A 19,558-nucleotide genomic window follows, 5' to 3' on the forward strand; every position below is an offset into this window, starting at 1 on the left:
AACCACTAGAGTCATCCCTCTAAAATGTAAGTCAGATCATGTCTCTCTTGTGGTCAGAACTATTCAATAAATCTCCATCTCACTCAGACTAAAACCCAAACATCTTTCAAGCCCGCACAGCCTGCATCTTCCCCATGAACTCTCTGACCTCATTTCTTACTAGCTTTCTCCCTTCTTGAACCCACCAGGCATGCTTTGCCTCAGGAGCTTTTACTTGTTATTCTCTCTTCTTATCCTGTTCTTCCCTCAGATAGCTATATGGTTCAATCCTTTATCTCTTTCTGGTATTTGCTCAAATATCACCTTTCCAGTGGGGCCTTAAAAATCACACTCCCCCGCATCCCGGCCATTTTGTGTGTTTATGTATATACATATGCACGCACATGCACACCTATATGAGATTATAAAGTTAAAAAAAAAAACAACATTGAGCACTATCTATTCATTCCACAGAGGTTCCTTTGATTCCATTCTAGGCTTCTGGAATTACTTAAAAAAATTACTTATTTGTGATCTTAACATGGGACACTTACTTTTATCCTAGAGCACTTGTCTCTCAGGCTTTCTGTGAGGTGTTTTCCATTACATAGTAACTTCTTTTCATATTTTACTACCTCTTTATGGTTCTGTTGGTCCTGCTTCTATACAAAGAAATAAACAAGGCTTCAACTATAACTACATTCACATTTAAGGTCTATATATTTTTCCGATTACATTTTTTCACACCATTTCAATAATGGAATTAAAAACTTGTAACTCAAAAACAAAAGAATGATGGTCAGAAAATGAGTAACAGTTCCCCTAATTATTGTAGTGAGTGACCTCGACTCATTGGAAAAAAATGTGGAAGAACCACATATTTTTTGGAGATAGGATTTATTCCCATCACCGCCACAACTGCAAATTAGATTTTGGAATTATATATCTGGTTCCTACTATTCCAAGTCTCCAAATTAGAATTAGTTTGAATCGCTGCCAAATAACACACTACCAAAACCACCTGAAATATCTCTATTTAGACTCTTCCCAGAGCCTTGGGATAGAAAATGCACATCATATTACATCTTGGACTTCTGATTCAAAGAACAACACAAAACCTTTTCTCCCATTTATTCACTACAGTACTTAGAAGAACGACTGTTCAATAAGCATTTGTTGAATGAATTAAATCTTTTTATAAATTTCATTAGGGCCCACATAAAGATGATTCCCAAGTGTCTCATGTTTCTATTAATGTCACAGATGATTAATAGAGTGGTTTTCTGCTCTATTGTTGAATTATGAGAATAAAAACAGATTTCTTATAGATTTCATGCAATTTCTTATTTGTCTGAATTTTATGTTATTTTCTAGAGGGCTCAATTGGGTTTTTTTAAGACATGTGATTCTGAATACCTATAGTCTTACTGGTTGGGCTCTTCTCTCTGTGTCTCTGGCCGCTTCTCAAACTGAGGGAAGAGAAGAGCCCATGCCTAAAACTCTGTCATGTAGAGGCAGAGAAATGGCACACTTACTCTTTCATAGATCTAGTCCTTTAAACATTTCTTCATTAAAGATAATGGCATTTCCTGGTTTAAAAACTCTTTTAAAAATTACATTAAGGAAAATAGTCTGCTTTGTGTAACAAATCTTTTCTTAAAAATAAATAAAATGGTATTTTCTGAAAAACACTTTGGCTTCTTTTAAAACTGTATTCTCTATTTATGTGAAAAATTATAGTAATAGTTTTCCCATTATCCCTTTACTGTTTGTAGAAGTTTCCAAAAAGAAAAGGAAAAAAAAACCCAAAACAATAAAAAACAAATCCCCAAACCCGACAACAAAAAAAACAAATTGTTCCCCTTGCCAAAAAAGCTTAATTCCTACAGTTATTATATAAGGAAGATTCTGAACTCACTCTAGCTATCATTTCTCTTAACGTTTCTCTGAATTGGTCTCTTTCTATTTTCAGAGACTCTTTTGTCCTCCTTAGCTCATCTCTTTCCTCAGCTACAATTCTTAGTTCTTCAAGTCTTTTATGAAGTTTCTTAGTCAAATGTACGTCATCCATTTCCACACTTTGCATCGATAAAGTCTGGGCCTCATACTGCTGCTTTAATCGTTCCATTTTGTTTGTGTTTTTATGGGTTTTATTGACATCTTTCATTTTAAGAAGTTGAAGCTCTTTTTTCTGAAGTTCTTGTATCTTGAGATAATTATAAAACAAATTAGAATGCAAAAAGAATTCCTGTCTATTTGTTATAAATGTACATCTATATCTATCTCTAAATATCTGTACACATTTTCTTTCTCATTCCACAAGGGATTTTGGATACAGTTACTCCCCAAAGAACGACATATACCTTTTCCTGTAATTCATCTTTAGATTTATTTAAATCCTTTTGAATATCTGAAATCTGAGTTGTCTTTTCTGAAACGCTCTCCCTGAATTTATCAATAGTTTCTTGGTGTTCTTTCAAATGCATATGAGCAATTTTTAGTTCTTGTTGTTTTTCCAGATCCTTCATTATAAGAAGAAATTAAGAAATATTATGATGTAAAGGCGTATTACATTTCCTTAGTGATGAACTAGTTAAACAAAATCTTAAAAAATGCATGCTCACAGTTAAAGACAAGCAGCACACCACCCCTAAATGAGAGTAGTACTGAAGGCTATACAGTCAAGTCCCAGTTCCTGGCCTCACCATCCTAGCTGGGTTTCCTGTTGAACTCTGCCAACTGCTTTCCTTTCTTTCATAGCACTCGGACATCATTCAACATCACTATCACAGAAACAGGGCCCTCTTCTCATGCTTGGTACTCCATGGTACAGATGAACCCCACTTAGCCAGTGCCTTATCGGTGGACACTGGGGCTGCTTCCACACTTGTCAGCACAAACAGTGTTGTGGTGAACGCTGTTGTATTTCTGCCCAGATGTGTGACTATACCGGTAGGAGAAATTCCTACAAAACGGAATTGTTGCAGCAGATATATACGCTGATAAATCTTTAATAGGGCATTGTCAAACTGTTTCCCTGGAAAGTTTATAACATTTACATTTTCACCAACAGTTATTTATTTCCAAAGAAGGAAGCTTCTTATGTGAAAAACATGTTAATTGGATAAATAGAAAGAGCCCAACTCACTCTAGCTATGGTTTTCTGTAGGTCTTCCTTGAGCTGGTCTCTCTCCAATTTTAGATTATCTCTTTCTTTCATTACAGATTTCATTTCTTCAAGGTTTTCATGAAGCTGCTGAGCCAAATTTAAGTTCTCCATTTCTATTTTATGCAGGGTTAAACTCTGGTCCTTGAATTGGTTCTTCAATCGTTCTATTTCAGACATTTTTTTCTGTGTCTCACTGACATCTTCCTTTAACTTAAAAAGTTGATGTTCATTTGCTTTAACTTGTTCAATCTTAACATAATCAGAAAATAACATGTTAGGATACATACAGTTTTTAAGGGAAGGATAAAGTTTCTAAATTGATTATGGCAATAGTTTTCCCACGTCATTTGTTAATATTTTGCATATCCACACAAAATTTATTTTCTTTTGAGGTATAATATACATAAATACACTAATATTAAGTGTATTGCTAAATTATTCTCAGCATACGTATACATCTATATAATTACAGCCCAGATTAAAATGTAAAACAATTCTAGTACCCCATAAGGTGCCTGCGTGCCTCCTTCTAGAGCTTAACCACTATTCTGAACTTTTTTCATCCTAGAGGAGTCTTGCCTCCTTTTGAACTTAAAAACCACAATGTTTTTTGTTTTGTTTTGTTTTGTTTTACAAATAGTTTATTGTCAGGTTGGTTTCCATAACACCCAGTGCTCATCCCCACAAGTGAAAAATCACAATGTTTTTTATCCATTCTCCTGTTGACAGGCGTTTCACTTGCTTTCCATGTTCTGCTCTTATGATTAGAACTGTTATGAGCATTCTTGTACGTAGCTTTATGTGAAAGTACGCACTCTTTTCTCTCAGGTACGTACCCAAGAAACGGAAATGCTGAGCCACAGGCAGCTGTACGTTCAGCATTAGTAAAAACCATCAGGATGTTTTCTGATGTGGTTAAACCATTTTACGTCCCCGTAAGAATTTAGGAACAAATAAATCAAATACCCAAACAAGCACACTGTTCATACCTTTTCTTGTAAATTAGCGTTTGATTTTTCTAAATCAATTTGCATACTTGATATTTCATCTGTCTTCTCAGAAACAATGCCCCGGAGTTTATCAATAGTTTCCTGGTGCTCTTTCACATGCATGCGAGCGATTCTTAGTTCCTCTTGTGTTTCCAGGTCCTTTGTCATTAAAGAAATTTTAAGAATGGTGACACAGCTTAACATTGACTAGTATATTCTTTTTTTATGAAAGTGATATTTCTTTTAGTAAAAATACTAAAACAATTACTTCTTACTCTACATCTAAGATGTTAGAAAGTTACAAGCTTTCCCTTTCTCCTTTTCCGTGTCCTCACCTCCCCACAGCCTACTCCTACTTTTGAGAGGCAAACACATGATACATACACTATTCTACAGCTTGCTTTTCCCTTTATGAGCTATTTGGGCTTCCAAATTAGAACATCCGAATCTATTTCATTTTTTAAAAATTGTGTTGCATAGTAATCTGACATACCGCTCGTATTTACCCAGTTTCCTTCTGATGGACATTTAGATTGTTTCCCAATTTTTATTACAAATTGCTACAGTGGACACCCTGTGGTGTATGTGTGTCTGTCTATGTATATAAATATACATGTAGGATGAAGTTCACAAAGAAAATACTGGTCACAGAATTAAAAATTGTGAAGAACAATACCAAATTACCTGCCTTTGCAAAAGGTTCCATCAGTTCACTCACACCAATAGCACCACTCACATCAAAGCACGGTTCACTGCTCTCAGAAAAATACACATTTACTCACCAACAGAGGAAGGGCAACTTACTTTAGACTCTTTTTCCCTGAGGCTTTCCCTGAGCTGGTCTCGCTCCATCCTAAGGGCTCCCTCTGCTCTTCGTAGACCATCTCTTTCCTCAGTAATGCAGTTTATTTCTTCAAGGTTTTCATGAAGTTTCTCACTCAGCCTTAACTTCTCGATTTCTCCACTTTCCAGGATTGAATTCTGGGCCTCTAATTGCTTCTTCAATTGCTCTGTTTGATATATATTTTCTCTGAGATCATTTTTTACCTTAAGAAGTTGACGTTCTTTTTCCTGAAGTTCTAGGATCTTGAGATAATCATACAATAAATAAAGATGTAGATTGATATTGAAAAACAATATTTTAAAAAAATATTTATTTGAGAGATAGAAGGAGAGAGAGAGAATGCATGTGCAAGAAGGGGAAGGGCAAAGAGAGAGGGAGACACAGAATCTGAGGTAGGCTCTAGGCTCTGAGCTGTCAGCACAGAGCCCGACACAGGGCTCAAACCCACAAGCTGTGAGATCATGGACTGAGCTGAAGTTGGATGCTTAATCAACTGAGCCATCCAGGCACCCAATAAATAGTATTTTCTAAATTAAGCAGGCAAATCTTTGTCTTTGATTTTAGGCTAATTTATATCCTGTTTCATTACACAAAAGACCTAATATAAACTTTCAAATACAAACTATACCTGTGCTTTTAAGGCAGTATCTGTGTTTTCTAAATCCACTTGCATATTTGATATTTCGTCTGTCTTCTCAGAAATAATGCCCCGGAGTTTATCAATAGTTTCCTGGTGCTCTTTCACATGCATGAGAGTGATTCTTAGTTCCTCTTGTTTTTCCAGGTCCTTTGTCATTAGAGAAAGGAAAATGATTTTTCAGAGAAATAAAATTCAAACAGTGTGTAGGAAGAGGTAAATATGCCTCCCACCCCCTTAGGCCTCATCCTCTAAGTTACTCTTAAACGTCAATACATGCTAGATACATTAATCCACAACATATCCCTTTCCCCAAGAGGATACTTCCAAATCACCACCATGGCGCTGCCTCATTCTTTATCCATGGCCTAGTACTGAGTGTACTGTACTCATTAACCAGTCCCCTGCTAATGGACAGTTAGCATTTTCCCTGGTTTTTGTGGTTTGCTTTGTTTTGTTATTACAAGTTTCTGCAATGAATATTCTATAGATATCTTTGTTCAACTGTGTTAATGTGTGTAAGATAAGTAGCTACAATTGGGCTTTTTGGGTCAACGAATAAACTTATTGAAATATTTGGAAGATATTATCAAATATCCCCTCCTCCAACCTTCCCTAAGGTTGGACCAGTTTTCACTCCTGCCAACCCTATCGCCCATGATTCTTTTACGACATAGTGTCATATTTACTGGATGGGGGAAAAACAGTAACTCACTCTAATTACGGTTTCTCTCAGGTTTTCCTTGAGCTGGTCTCTCTCTACTCTGAGAGTCTCCTCTACACTCCTAAGATCATCTCTTTCTTTTGTAACAGATCTCATTTCTTCAAGGTTTTCATGAAGTCTCTGAGTTAACCTTACATTCTCCATTTCTATATTTTCCAGAATTGACTTCTGGGTCTCAAATTTGTTCTTCAAATGTTCTATTTCACACATTTTTTCCTGAGTCTCATTGACACCTTTCATCTTAAGAAGCTGATGTTCTTTTTGCTGAAGTTCTCGAATCTGAGAAAAAAACAAGTTAGGACATAGGCACAAATTTTTAGGAAAAGAAGGAAATGTTTCTAAATCAAGTGAATCATCTTTACATTTTATCTAATATATGTGCTATTTTCTTCCACAAGGATATGAGGAACACAATGATCAGATGTCAGTTTCCAACTTAACAAGACCTACCTTTTCTTGTGATTCAGCATGTGAATTTTCTAAATCTTTCTGAATATTTGCTTCTTGATCTGTCATCTTTGAAAACGTCCTTGTACTAATGGTTTCTTGGTACTCCTTCAAAAGAATATAAGTAGTTTTTAGTTCCTGTTTGATTTTCAGTCCCTTCATGATTAGATACAAATTAGTAAAGCAATAATGAATACTACTGTTAACCACTTTACCACGATTTTCGTACCTAAAAAAATCACTAGAGGAAGGAAACTTACTTCGGTTACAATTTCTTTAATGTTTTCTTTGAGTTGGTCTCTCTCCATCTGAAGGGCCTCGTGCACCCTTTTCAGTTCATCTCTTTCCTTAATTATAGTTTTTATTTTATCTTGACTTTCCTGAAGTTTCTCGGTCAACCTGAGCCTCTCACTTTCTATACTTTGTAGTGATGAATCTTTGACTTTGAGTTGCTCCTTTAATTGCTCCAGTTCATTCATTTTGTCCTGAGTCTCAATGGTTTCTTTGGTGCTAATCAATTGTTCCTGCTTCTCATGAAGCTCTTGGATCTTAAAATAATAATAATAATAATAGCTAAAATATACATACACATAAATCCTGCTTATACGTGCATGTGTGTGTATGTGTGTATACATATGTATGTTTTCGTTTTTATAGGAAAAGGACCCAGGATGTTCTCTGTAACAGTTTAGTATACACAAGTAGCTTCTATAATTCAGTTAGCTAGCTCCCTCAGGTTTTCTCCTATACTTCCTTCACCCCCAATTTACCTTTTTCTGTAATTCATCATTGGTTGTTTCTAATTCCTTCTGAAGGCTGGACAGCTCATTTTCCGTCTTGGAAAGATTCACTCTCAGCTTGTCAATAGTTTCCTCCTGTTCTTTCATGTGACCGTGAGCAACTTTCAGTTCCTCTTCAGTTTCCAGGTGCTTCATTATTAGAGGAAATGTTAAGAAATTTACAGAAATATTATAACCATTATATTCTCTTTTTTTCCTGAAAGTTTAGCTTTTGCAAAAAATATCTGCTTACAAAAGGTTAAAAAAAAAAGCGCATGGGTAAAGGATGAAACCTACCTTAGCTATGATTTGCCTCATGTTTTCTTTGAGTTGGTTGCTTTCGGACTGAAGAACTTCTTGCAGTCTTTGTATGTTATCTCTCTCCTTAGTTACACATTTCAGTTCATCACAATGTTCCTGAAGCCTCTCGGCCATCTCAAGCTTTTCCACGTCCATTCTTTGCAGTGCTGACTCTGTGGCTTTGAGCTGCTCCTTCAGTTGCTCCATCTCGCTCCTTAGTTTCTCAGTAGCACCATCTTTTTCTTCCATATTGAAGGACTGTTCTTGTTTGTCTTGAGCCTCTTGGATCTTAAAAGAATCCTAAAACAACAGAATTGACATCCAAAGATACTTTATTTTACGTTCGGAGAAAAGAAATCAGGATAGTTTCTACAACAAATAAGTCGGGGCTCAGTGGCTCATTACGGAGCATTCTTTCCACTCGCCCACTCGTCATCACTCAGGAATTGAATGCTTCTTTCCTGAGGGTTCACTGTGCCATCAGTACCCTGTCAGAGGTTAGAGGTAAAATGGTAAACGAGACTTATACGATCTTTGCCTTTTTGGGATTTACACTTTAGAGGGAAAGACAGACATTATGCTAAATCAAACCAAACAGAGGTGCTGGGTCCTTGCAAGGTATGGGGCCACTGAACGACCCTGAGTGGTTGGGAAGGGCTTCCTGGGGAATGGAAAGCTTCGGCTGAGACATGAAGGATGACAGCACAGGGTAGGCAAGGGGGTAGGGAAATGCTGCAGGCAGGGAGGCCAGACATCCGAAAGCCATGAAAGAGAAAGCACGATGCTGGAGCATGATGAACAAGGGTAAGAGGAACAGAAATAAGGCTGGAGACCAGCAAGGTCTGGCATCTGGGGCCTCATACTCCACGTGTGGGATTCTGGTCTTTAGTTCAAGAGTAGTAATAGGCTATTAAAATGTTTTTAAAATTTTTAAAAATTTTTATTTATTTATTTTGAGAGAGAGAAAAAGAGAGAGAGAGAGCACAAGTCGGGGAGGGCCAGAGAAAAGGAGAGACAGAACTCCAAGCAGGCTCTGCTCCATCAGTGCAGAGCCCGATGTAGGGCTTGAACTCACAAACTGTGAGATCATGACCTGAGCTGAGATCAAGAGTCAGATGTGCCACGCAGGTGCCCCTATTAAAAGGTTTAAAGAACAAAAGATTGCTTGCACTCAGAATGAGGAATGAATTAGAGAAGTAAAGGACTGAATATGGGGAGACCAGTATGAGGCTATTACAGAAAGCCAGGGACAGAAATCATGGTAACTCAGATTACAGTGTTGGCAATGTGGAGAGAAAGAGGGAAGATTTCTCTCTCCCTCTCTCTTTCTCTCTCTCTCTCACACACACATATACCCCTCAAAATCAACAAGGTTTGAAGCTTGGATTATAAAGTGAATGGGAGGAAAGGATACTGGGAAGGATGATATTCAGATTTCTGTCTCAGGTATAGAGGAACTACCTTATGAGATGCTACAGGAATAGATTTAAAGAAGGAAAGAAAATAGTTTTTATGGCTTTATCCTTTCTTGTAATTTACCATTGCTTTTTCTAAATCATTTTAAATATTTAAGAAGACAGCTGTCTTCTCTGAAACATTTTCTCTCAATTTCAATAGTTTTTTAGTATTTATGAGAAAATTTTAGCTCTGTTTCCAACCACTTCATAATGGAGACATTTAAAGAAAACACTGCAGTAACATTATCACTATAACACAAGTGCTTTCTTTCCCAAAGACTTGATTCTTACAAAACACTTAGTAAATAGAAGGAAAGGATGAAACTTACTTTAGCCAAAGTTTCTTTAATGTCTTCTTTCAACTGGTCTCGTCCAGCCTGAACTGCTTCTTCTATCATTTTAAGGTTGTCTCTTTCATCAGTTAGAGATTTCATTTCTTCCTGACTTTCTGGAAGTTTTTCAGCCAACCCAAGCCTTTCCATTTCTATGCATGCAGAGGTCATTAACTCGTTGGTTTTGGATTGCTTTTCCAATAGCTCCAGTTCATCCACTGCTCCCTGAGTAATACTGACTTCTTTCACATTAGGCAGTAATTCTTGTTCCTCATGAAGCACTGGCATCTTGTAATATGCAGGAAATACCAAGGTTACTATCTGGAGATCATTATCATAATTTTTTAAAGGGAAAGATGAGAATACTGTCCATAGAAATAAAAGTGATCTTGATCCCATGGCCTACTATGGATCATAAACTCACAATTTATTTATTTTCCTTTGATTCACAATTTATTCATTTTCCTTTGAGTAGCCAAAGCTACTCATGGCCTTTCTGCTGGTCACATTCTGCCACAATTTTCTGTTTCCAGCTTACATCCAAAGTGAATCATTTCTTATACCTAACTAGCACACTGTTCATTCAGTCAGTTGCATACTTCTTCATTTCTATACTAGTGCCCAAATGCTATAGGAGAAAAATCATTTTATGTTGAGATTATATCTCAATAAATGAATGGTCCCTAATTCTCATATGACCTCCAACGCTACTTCTCAAATTGTTTACATACACGGGCTGATTCCCCCTATAACTTTGCATATCATATTTCTGTATTTGTCCTACTGGGATCGAGGGATTATTTTATATGCCCAAATTAGGGGGAGAGAAGAGTGTCTTATTCATATCCATAGTTTCAAAGGCAGGTACACAGTGGCCTTTGACATAGGTTGGTTCAGTTATCCCAGTGTTTCATTTTCTCTATATATTTGCCATTATCTCAAATTATCTTGTTCATTTGTTTGCTTATTTACCAGTTAACTCTTTCCACTACAAAGTAAGCTCTACGGTCACAGAAGTTTTGTCCAGCTTGTTCCCATTTTATTTCCTATAACCCAGGACCTTGTCTGACACATTAGACACTCAACAAATACTACCTGATAAGTGAACTGTAACACAGTCACTACTTAACTTCTCACCTTTCCTTCAAAAAAAAAAAAAAAAAAAAAGAGGGACAAAGAGAGAAAGAAGAAGAGACAAACCTTTTTTTGTAATTCAGTATTGGATTTTTCTAAGTCATTCTGAATATTTATTATTTGAGCCATCTTCTCAGAAATGCTTCTTCTTAGTTCATCAATAGTTTCTTGTTGTTCTTTGAGATGCACGTGAGCAATTTTTAGTTCTTCTTTTGTTTCTAGACCCTTTATTAGTAGCAAGTGGAATTTAAAGAATATTACAACGTCAACGTAGCATTGCCTCTCCCTTCTCCAACTGGCTCAGCTTTAAAGAAACATTTAATAGATGAAAGAAAAGTGTATAACTTACCGTAATTTCGAGTTCTCTTATGCATTCTTTAAGTTTCTCTCTCTCTATATCAAATGATTCCTGTAATTCCTTTAGATTATTTCTTTCCTTGGTTATGGATTTCAGTTCCTCATAATTTTCATGAAGCTTCTGCACCAACTCTAGCCTCTCCATTTCCATATGTTCCAATGTTAATTCTTGGCTCCTTAATCCATTCTTTACATTCTCCATTTCATTCATCTTTTTTTGCATCTCATTCATCTCCTCTTGTACACTAAGAAGCTGTAGCTGTTTTTCTTGTAGTTGTTGGCTCTTGATAAATAAAATGTTTAATTATCATTTTGCTTATGGTCCCTTAAAATTCTTATAGAAAATGTACTTTGCCACACCAAAATAATCATTATGGTAGCCCTGCCTACAACAACCCCAATGTAAACAGACAAACAACTTGGAAATAAAGTAACCTTCTAGGCATAGTGTCTATAGTGGATGCATAGCATCCTACCCAAAATTCAAGTATATTCAGAACTTCAGAGTATGATCTTATTTGGAAATCTGGTTTTTGCAGATGTCATTGAGGTTTGAAAAGAAATCCTACTGGATCAGGGTGGGCTCTAAATGCAATGACAGTGTCCTTATAAGAAGCAAAAAAAGGACACACAGAGACACAGAGAAACTCTTGTGAAGATGGAGGCAGAGGTAAGACTGATAGAGCTACAAGCTGTGGAAAGTCAAGGCAGGTGGGAGCCAAGGACAGTTAGGGGCAGGAAAAGATTCTTCCCTAGAGCCTTCAGAAAGAGCATGGTATAGCCAGCAACTTGATTTTGGACTTCTAGGATCCAGAAATGTGACAATAAATTTCTGTTGTTTTTTAACTGCCAAGTTTATGGTAATTTGATACAGAGGCTCTAGGAAACTAACATACTGTCACTAGGTTAATCAAGAAGGTAAAGTGAAAATGAGAAAAACTTGAAAAGTGACTAATTAAATATGCAAGTATATGCTGCCAAATAACTATAATTCCTCATCTCTTAAAATCTTTTTGGATCATCTATTTTTATTTCCAAAAGGTCCTTATGGGTGGGTCAAAAAAACACTGAGTCATAAACTTTTACATAAGCCTATGAATTTCACTTCTTTAGGATGAATATGACACAGACATTAGGTTCTAGCAAATTTAATTAGGTGATTGTGAAAGGGAGGAGAATTAAGAGAATACATATTAGGAAAAATACACTCCACAGAAATCACAATATATTATTCATAATGGATGTGGCATAGGCGTTAGAAAAATACAAAGATCTCAGTGGATGCATTTTTAAAATTACTTGGGCAGTACAATTATTATAACAATCTTATCTCTTATACAAATATTACAACATCTTACTTCTATAAAAGTGACTCAGGAAACTGTATACATCTAAGAGATGGTAAAGTCACAAATCTTACATTTTAGGAATGACTACCACATCTTTATAAAGGCAGGATCTTTATGTTATTGATTAATGAATCTCAAGCACCCAGAACAACACCTGGCCTATAGTACTTCCCAATAAATTTCTTATGATTGAATATATTCCATGATTAGTTTAGATGAATGAAGGCCTTCTCTCTCATCTAAAGACTCTAGGATAATATATCCTCACAAAGGATGTTGGTTAAGATCTAGGTGTGAATTGAAACTGTCCACAATATTAGCATTAAGATTTGTTCATTTGGGACATACATACTATTTCTAGAATTCAGCTCTATTGCAATCAAAATGTATTAAAAGAAAAAAAAGGAAAAAGAACTTTAGGGGTGGCTTTGTGGGTTCGAGTCCTGCATTAGGCTCTGCACTGACAGTGCTGAGTCTGCTTGGGATTCTCTCTCCCTCTCTTTCTGCCAGTTCCCCGCTTGTGTGCTCTCTCTCAAAATAAAAAAAATAAACTTAAAGAAAAATGTTTAATAAGGAAATCTAATATGGCCAGGAAGGTAATTTTAAAGATTCACCTTTTCCTTTAGCTTTTCTTCAACTTCTGCTAATCTCTCACAGGTTCTAGAAAGCTCTTCTTCTTTCTTTACGGTGTGGTTCTTTTCTTGTGCAATGATCTCTTGTTGCTTTTTAAGTTCTTCTCCAAGAATTCTTAATTCTTCTTGGTTTTCAATAGTCTGGGGATTTTTTTTTTTAAGTTGAAATTAAAATAAATAATATTACCTTACATTTATAATGAGGTAAAAATCAGCATTTGCCTCAGCTAAAAATGAAGAAATCATGGCAAACTCTACTGGAAAAGATATCTTACAAAGAAAGTCAGCCTTTAATTTAATCATGTAGGATGTCAAACATCTGCTCTTATATGCTTTTCCTTCCTTCCTTCCTTCCTTAGGCTCCATGCCAAAGTGGGGGTTGAACTCACAACCCTCGGATCAGGGTTCCACAGCCTGAGCCAGTCAGGTACCCTTTACATGGTTTCTTTATTGCTACATTTATATTCTTATTATGAGAATTAGAACAGGATTTAGTATTCTATTCTTGAGAGGTTTGCTCATTTTCTACCCTAAACCAAAGGAGATGGTTTCTAAGCTTTCACGGACTGATGATGAAACTACAGTAACAGGCTTTTCAAATGCTAGAATGCATGGCTTTGATTTGGGGCACCAGTTAACAGCAAGTTCAAAGTGGCAGCCATCTTTTGCTGGCATGACTTGGGCTAATCCTAGTTATAAGCTTAACAGTGGCATCCTCAAGTATGGCCACAAAACCATTACAAGCTTGACACCAATAAGAGACTATGATTTTTATCTGCATTCTTGTTTATACTCAGCATTTTGACTAGACAATCCCAAGAAATATGGAAAATTACACAAAAGTTCGGTTCTCCTGCAATCCACAGCAAACCTCTAAAAATGTTAATTTCATTCTGTATATATTATATTGTCCCTAAATGCAGAAACAAAAATTAAAGTAGATATGGCAATATGGCAAGCATTAACAACAAATAATTAAAAATTAAGTTTAAAAATGACAAGGAAATTAATAAAAGAGAAACATTTAGGAACAAATTTAACAAAATACGGACAAGACATGTACATTAAGATCTATAACATATCACTGAGAGAACAGATAATTTATAGAAAGATATGCAATGGCCAATAAGCGTATGAAAAGATGATCAATGGTCTTAGTCATTAGGGAAAGGCAAATGAAAACAATGAGGTACATACCCAATAGAAAGGCTAAAATTAAAAACATGAATAATGTGAAGCACTGGTGAAGATGTGGAGTCATCAGAATTCTCTTAATTTGCTGATGGGAACGTAAAATGGGAATCAGTCTAGTAAATCTCACTAAGTTAAATATATGCCTCCCTGTGACTCAGCTGCTCCATTTAGATACTTACCCTAGAGAAATTTTAAAAAATGTTCAAAGAGATTTTATATAAGAATGTCTATAACAAGTTCACTCACAATAGCTAAATAGTAGAGATAACTCAAATTTCTATCAACAGGAGAAAGGCTAAACAAACTATGTGGCCTATTCATACGTGGAACATTATCCAGCACTAAAAAAGGAGTGTAAAAAAGTAAGGCACAAAAGAGTACATGCTGTATGATTCTTTTTGTATGAAACTCTAGAAGAGACACAGTGACCTAAGGAGAAAAAAAACTCAGGACAGTGACTATCTAGAGTAGAGAGTGAGGGTAGGACCGACTGGGCTGAGATGCGAGAGAACCTTACAGGATAAGGGAAATGTTCTATGCCTTGGCTGGGATGGAGGGTACACCGATAGAGACATTTGTTAAAAGTCACCAGACTGTATACTTGTATCAGATACATTTATTGCATGTAAATTATGCCTCAGTAAAATTGTAAAAATCTAAAACATGCAAAGATAAAAACATATTGCTAAGTATACAGTGCTAAATCCTACCATTTCAATATTTTCCCTTAGGTCGGTCTGCAACTGTTCCTTTTCCGCTGTAATACTTTCTAACATTTGTTCCAGTTCATTTCTCTCCTGTATTAAAGACGATATCTTTCTCTGTTGCTCAGTCAGCTCATTATCTGCAACATCTGTAATTAGTGCTTGCGTATTTTTGGCTTTCAAATTCTGTGTTTGGTTTTTATCTGTGTCAACCATCTAAAATATAGATAAAGAAGAATTTTCAGTTAATAACAATTTTAATAATAATAAAAATTGCCCCCCAAAGTATTATTTATTATTTACCAGGCACTATTTTCATATATGGACACATTTAATCTTAACTATAACCTTATAAGGTAGGCACTAGTACTATTTCCGTTTGACTTATGAGAAAACTGAATCCTAGAGAGGATGACAGGTCACTTGCCCAAGGTCACTCATGTTTTGACCAAGATGTCTGGCTCCAGTTTGTGCCCTTGTTCATACTCTTGTTCATGGATAAGAACTCCTTGGACAGCTATGGATAATTAATAATGATCTTCATGAATGATGATGGGTTAACTTAATTTTATGAAGAGTAAGCCACCTTGAACTCAACCACCTTCTTTCCATCAAAAGCTGGCAATGACTTGGTATCTTCCACTCCCAAAAAATGATTTTCAGAAGCAGTCATATTCACAAAAGGCTGGAGTTCCATTGTATGAGAGGGCAAAATAATCTTGATAGAAATAGATTTCACATTCTAATAGTAAAAGCCACCTTTTTAAATATACACTTTCATGTATTGTTTAAGAAAAGCACGTTATATACATTCATTTATCCATAAAAAGGCCTTAAGCAAAGGTAACATAATATGTGTACTCCTTGATAAACAGAGACAAAGACTGATATTACAATCACTGGTATAAAATTAGGGTATCACTATATAACCTCATACATCCAGGAAATAAATACAGCTCCGTATTGGCCACATATATTTTTAAAAGTTTTATAATAGTCTATGATTACATTAGCAAAAAAATCACCCCATGCCACCAGCTTCACACAACCCACTACTAGAATTCCAGAATAATTCCCCCAAAAAAGAATTTTAGAATACTTCTTTTCAGAGTTTGTCCATGAAAAAAATATTTTTTGAACATAGTAGTTATGATTAATCTATATACAAAATTCATTTTTGCTTTTTTCCCCACTTAGATCATAGGCATTTTTCCATGTTGTCACATAATCTTCAAATTGTAACTTTTAATAGTTGCTCAATTCTCTAGAGTGGGTATGGACAGAACATACTTTACTTAACTATTCTTTTATTGTTGGTAATATCCATGAGTTTCTGACAATGGTGAGCACAGAGCTAACTTCATGAGAATCTAAGGTAAGGAATACAGTCATTGGGACTATCTTGTCAGATACTGTGATTCAGAATTTTGCATCTGTACCCCTAAGTATAGGAATGTACACAAAAACAGAGGAGGCTGAGACAAACCATGAAATAATACCCGAGGTACACCGCAGAACAGAACTCAACCTAGCAACTATTTCAGCTACCACAGATCTTATTATTAAATAATAGAATAAGAATTGTGTGCTTTGAGATAAGTTTACTAATCATTGTTTTAAATTTCTGTTGAGACACATGAGGGAAACTGCATTTCTAGAGAGAGAAACATGAAGCAGGAATGGAAATGGACACTCTTAAGACGATTCATTATAGACCTACTAATGGGGCCCTCTGGGTCCAGGTGAACAGAGGGGTCTGCATGGGATTCTAGCATGAATGTGGTAACAGAAGACCAAACCGATCCTACCCTGCCATTGCAGATTTGAGAAGCCCCAGGATACAGCAGAGCCCCAGTCACACCTTTTTATCAACAGAGATGATCCAGCATAAGCTTAGTAACACAGACCAGCTAGTCCCAGGAAATAACTCTCCTTTTCCCTCACTCCTCTGCTATTGCCCCTTCTCATGGGGGTTGTATGATTACATTTCTGCATTTGTTTAAAAGCAGGTATTGATTGTTGTATCTTATTTCAAAAATCTTTTCAAAAATCTTCCCCTAATGAAAGTTAAAAGTTACAAATTTCAAATCAAGGTCAAATCTTTTGGCCCATTTGGTTGATCCAAACTATAGATAAGCTGAAAACACAAGCTATAAAACAAACAAAAATGCTTTTCTAGAAGAGAAGAACCAAAGCATAGGGATAGAGAGGGAAAGCTTTTCCAAGGCAAGAATACTGTACCCTGGGGTAAATGGGAAAAAAAAACTCATTATAGAGTAATAGTATATAAGTCTATATAAAGATTTATTTATATAAGTTGGGGCTTACTACAGTATTCTGAAGTAGTATTTATTTTTATTTAATAATATGTCCAACCCGGTGATTTTTCTGTTTGCATATAAAATGTAGTTTAAAAAATTATATAACTGTATAAAGCCCAGTTCTATGTATATGTGTGTGTATACATAGGTATACATATTATATGTGTATATATTCTGAGCTATGGATGTATGAAAGATTATTTCACCAATATCTTATTGATGAATGCTTTAAATTGCTAGTTGTAAATATTCTGGCTTAAAAAGTACTGCAATAAAAATGAAAGATAGTATAAAAAATTCTGTTGATAATATAAATCAAAGGTATTTCTGACAGTAGAAACATACAGGAGATGAATCCATTGTATGAAATTATAGGCAATCCCTTGTTATGGATTCAAATGCGTTGCCCTCAAATTCCTACATTGAGGCCCATATCTCCAATGTGACTGTATGTGAAGATAAAGCCTTTAAGGAGGGTTATTAAGATTAAATAAGGTTATAAAACTGAGGCCCTGGGGCACCTGGGTGGCTCAGTCAGTTAAGCGTCCGACTTTAGCTCAGGTCATGAACTCAATCTGTAGGGTTCCAGTCTTGCATCAGGCTCTGTGCAGACAGCTCAGAGCCTAGAGCCTGCTTCAGATTCTGTGTCTTCTTCTCTCTCTACCCCTCCCCTGCTCATGTTCTATCTCTCTCTCTCAAAACTAAACATAAAAAACAAACAAACAAACAAACTGAGGCCCTAATCCGTAGAACTCATGTCCTTCTAAGAAGAGCAAGAAACACCAGTGCTCACTCTCCTCAGCGCAAGCATAGGACGAAGGCCATGAGAGGACACAGAAGGAAGGTGCCATGTGCACACTGGAAGAGAAGACTTGCCACGAACCAAAGTTTCCAGCACCTTAGTCTTGGACTTTTAGCCTCCACAAATGGGAGGAAGTAACTTTCTGTTAAAAGTTATCGCCACTCAGTCTATGCTATTCTATGGTGGCAGCCTAGTAGACTGATACACCCCCCCTTAAAAAAAATTATCAGTACCATTTCTCAGCCTTTCTTGAATATAATTATAGAACCAGTTAACACCGTATGCTCCTAAGGTGTCAGGACAAAATGAACCATACTACCTAGAATAAGTTAAGGTGAGATTTAAGCACCTAATAGCAAAATTATAGCACAAGCCCTAGAAACAGGCATAAATACAATATACACATTGATTTTATAGAATGCTAAGCAAGTTTAGTATAATCTTATATAAAACAAATATTTTAACATAATAATTAGCAATCTTTCTTATATTCTTAGAATTCAGAAGGGCTTTTAAAGATTTTACAAAACATCAAGCCTCAGAAAATATCAGCTCAAAGTCTGAACTAATTTTTGCCTTTTTTTTTCAAACTGATTGTAAGCAGTTATATCTGAAGTTATTTCAAAGACATTAGGGTTATGCTTGTAAATTATTGTTAGTTATATAGCTCTGTGAATAATAAACAAGATTGAGATTACTATTATGTACTTAAGTGTTTGAAGTTAAAGAAAAAGTTCTTCTAAACAAATATGAAAGCTTTGAAGAGAAATACCATTTACCTTTTCTTGGAATTCATCCTTAGTTTCTCCAAAGTTTTCCTCTGGATGCAAATTCCTGGAAGTTTCCTCAGAAATTCTCATTTTTAGCATGTTAATTGTTTCTTGGTGTTGTCTCAAAGACTCAAGGGCATTTCGTAATTGTTCTTGGGTGTCTATATTCTTTGTCAGAGAAACAGAGAACAAGTTCCATTAGAATAATATGAAACCATAGAATTTTGCAGTGACTACTTGATCATGAATATAAGTGACGGCTCCTATAATGTTTTCATAAAGGCTCTCAGTTTTTAGCATTTAATCAAAGTCTTACCATGTTTACAGTATCCTGAATGTCACTTTTGAGTTGGTCCCTCTCAACTTGCAGGCTCTCCTGGAGTTGTTTTAGGTCATCCTTTTCTTGGGTTAAAGTTCTTACTTCCACTAAAGTTTGCTGAAGTTGCTCAGCGATCAGTGCTTTTTCCTTTTCAACAGTTTGCAGCCTAGAATCTCTACTTTCTAATTGTTCCTTTAGCTCTTCCACTTCATTTAACCCTTCTTGACTCTCAGTTCCTTTCTGAAGTTCTTTGGTTTTGGGAGAAAGCTTTAAAACAAGAACAAATAAATGTGAAAAGTAGAGCAGTCTATGGGACATA

At 35.8% G+C, this 19,558-nt stretch overlaps 1 protein-coding gene across 1 annotated transcript in view; it reads right to left on the minus strand.

The window, feature by feature from the left end:
- CENPE (centromere protein E) overlaps window positions 1–19,558 on the minus strand; it is an 82,125-nt gene that overhangs the window by 25,026 nt on the left and 37,541 nt on the right. Inside the window, exons 23-41 of the mRNA XM_077755719.1 lie at window positions 19,237–19,506; window positions 18,930–19,088; window positions 15,034–15,243; window positions 13,112–13,270; window positions 11,141–11,431; window positions 10,858–11,016; window positions 9,655–9,945; window positions 7,866–8,168; window positions 7,560–7,718; window positions 7,050–7,337; window positions 6,793–6,897; window positions 6,334–6,621; window positions 5,610–5,768; window positions 4,942–5,223; window positions 4,138–4,296; window positions 3,128–3,397; window positions 2,343–2,501; window positions 1,898–2,185; window positions 534–641 (exon numbers count right to left, since the gene is read on the minus strand). Coding sequence (XP_077611845.1) covers window positions 534–641; window positions 1,898–2,185; window positions 2,343–2,501; window positions 3,128–3,397; window positions 4,138–4,296; window positions 4,942–5,223; window positions 5,610–5,768; window positions 6,334–6,621; window positions 6,793–6,897; window positions 7,050–7,337; window positions 7,560–7,718; window positions 7,866–8,168; window positions 9,655–9,945; window positions 10,858–11,016; window positions 11,141–11,431; window positions 13,112–13,270; window positions 15,034–15,243; window positions 18,930–19,088; window positions 19,237–19,506 — 4,107 coding nt within the window. The remainder of the gene's footprint in view (window positions 1–533; window positions 642–1,897; window positions 2,186–2,342; window positions 2,502–3,127; window positions 3,398–4,137; window positions 4,297–4,941; window positions 5,224–5,609; window positions 5,769–6,333; window positions 6,622–6,792; window positions 6,898–7,049; window positions 7,338–7,559; window positions 7,719–7,865; window positions 8,169–9,654; window positions 9,946–10,857; window positions 11,017–11,140; window positions 11,432–13,111; window positions 13,271–15,033; window positions 15,244–18,929; window positions 19,089–19,236; window positions 19,507–19,558) is intronic.

This window comes from Crocuta crocuta, unplaced genomic scaffold, assembly GCF_008692635.1.
Source record: "Crocuta crocuta isolate KB4526 unplaced genomic scaffold, BGI_CrCroc_1.0 scaffold92, whole genome shotgun sequence".
In the NCBI taxonomy this organism is placed as follows: domain Eukaryota; kingdom Metazoa; phylum Chordata; class Mammalia; order Carnivora; family Hyaenidae; genus Crocuta; species Crocuta crocuta.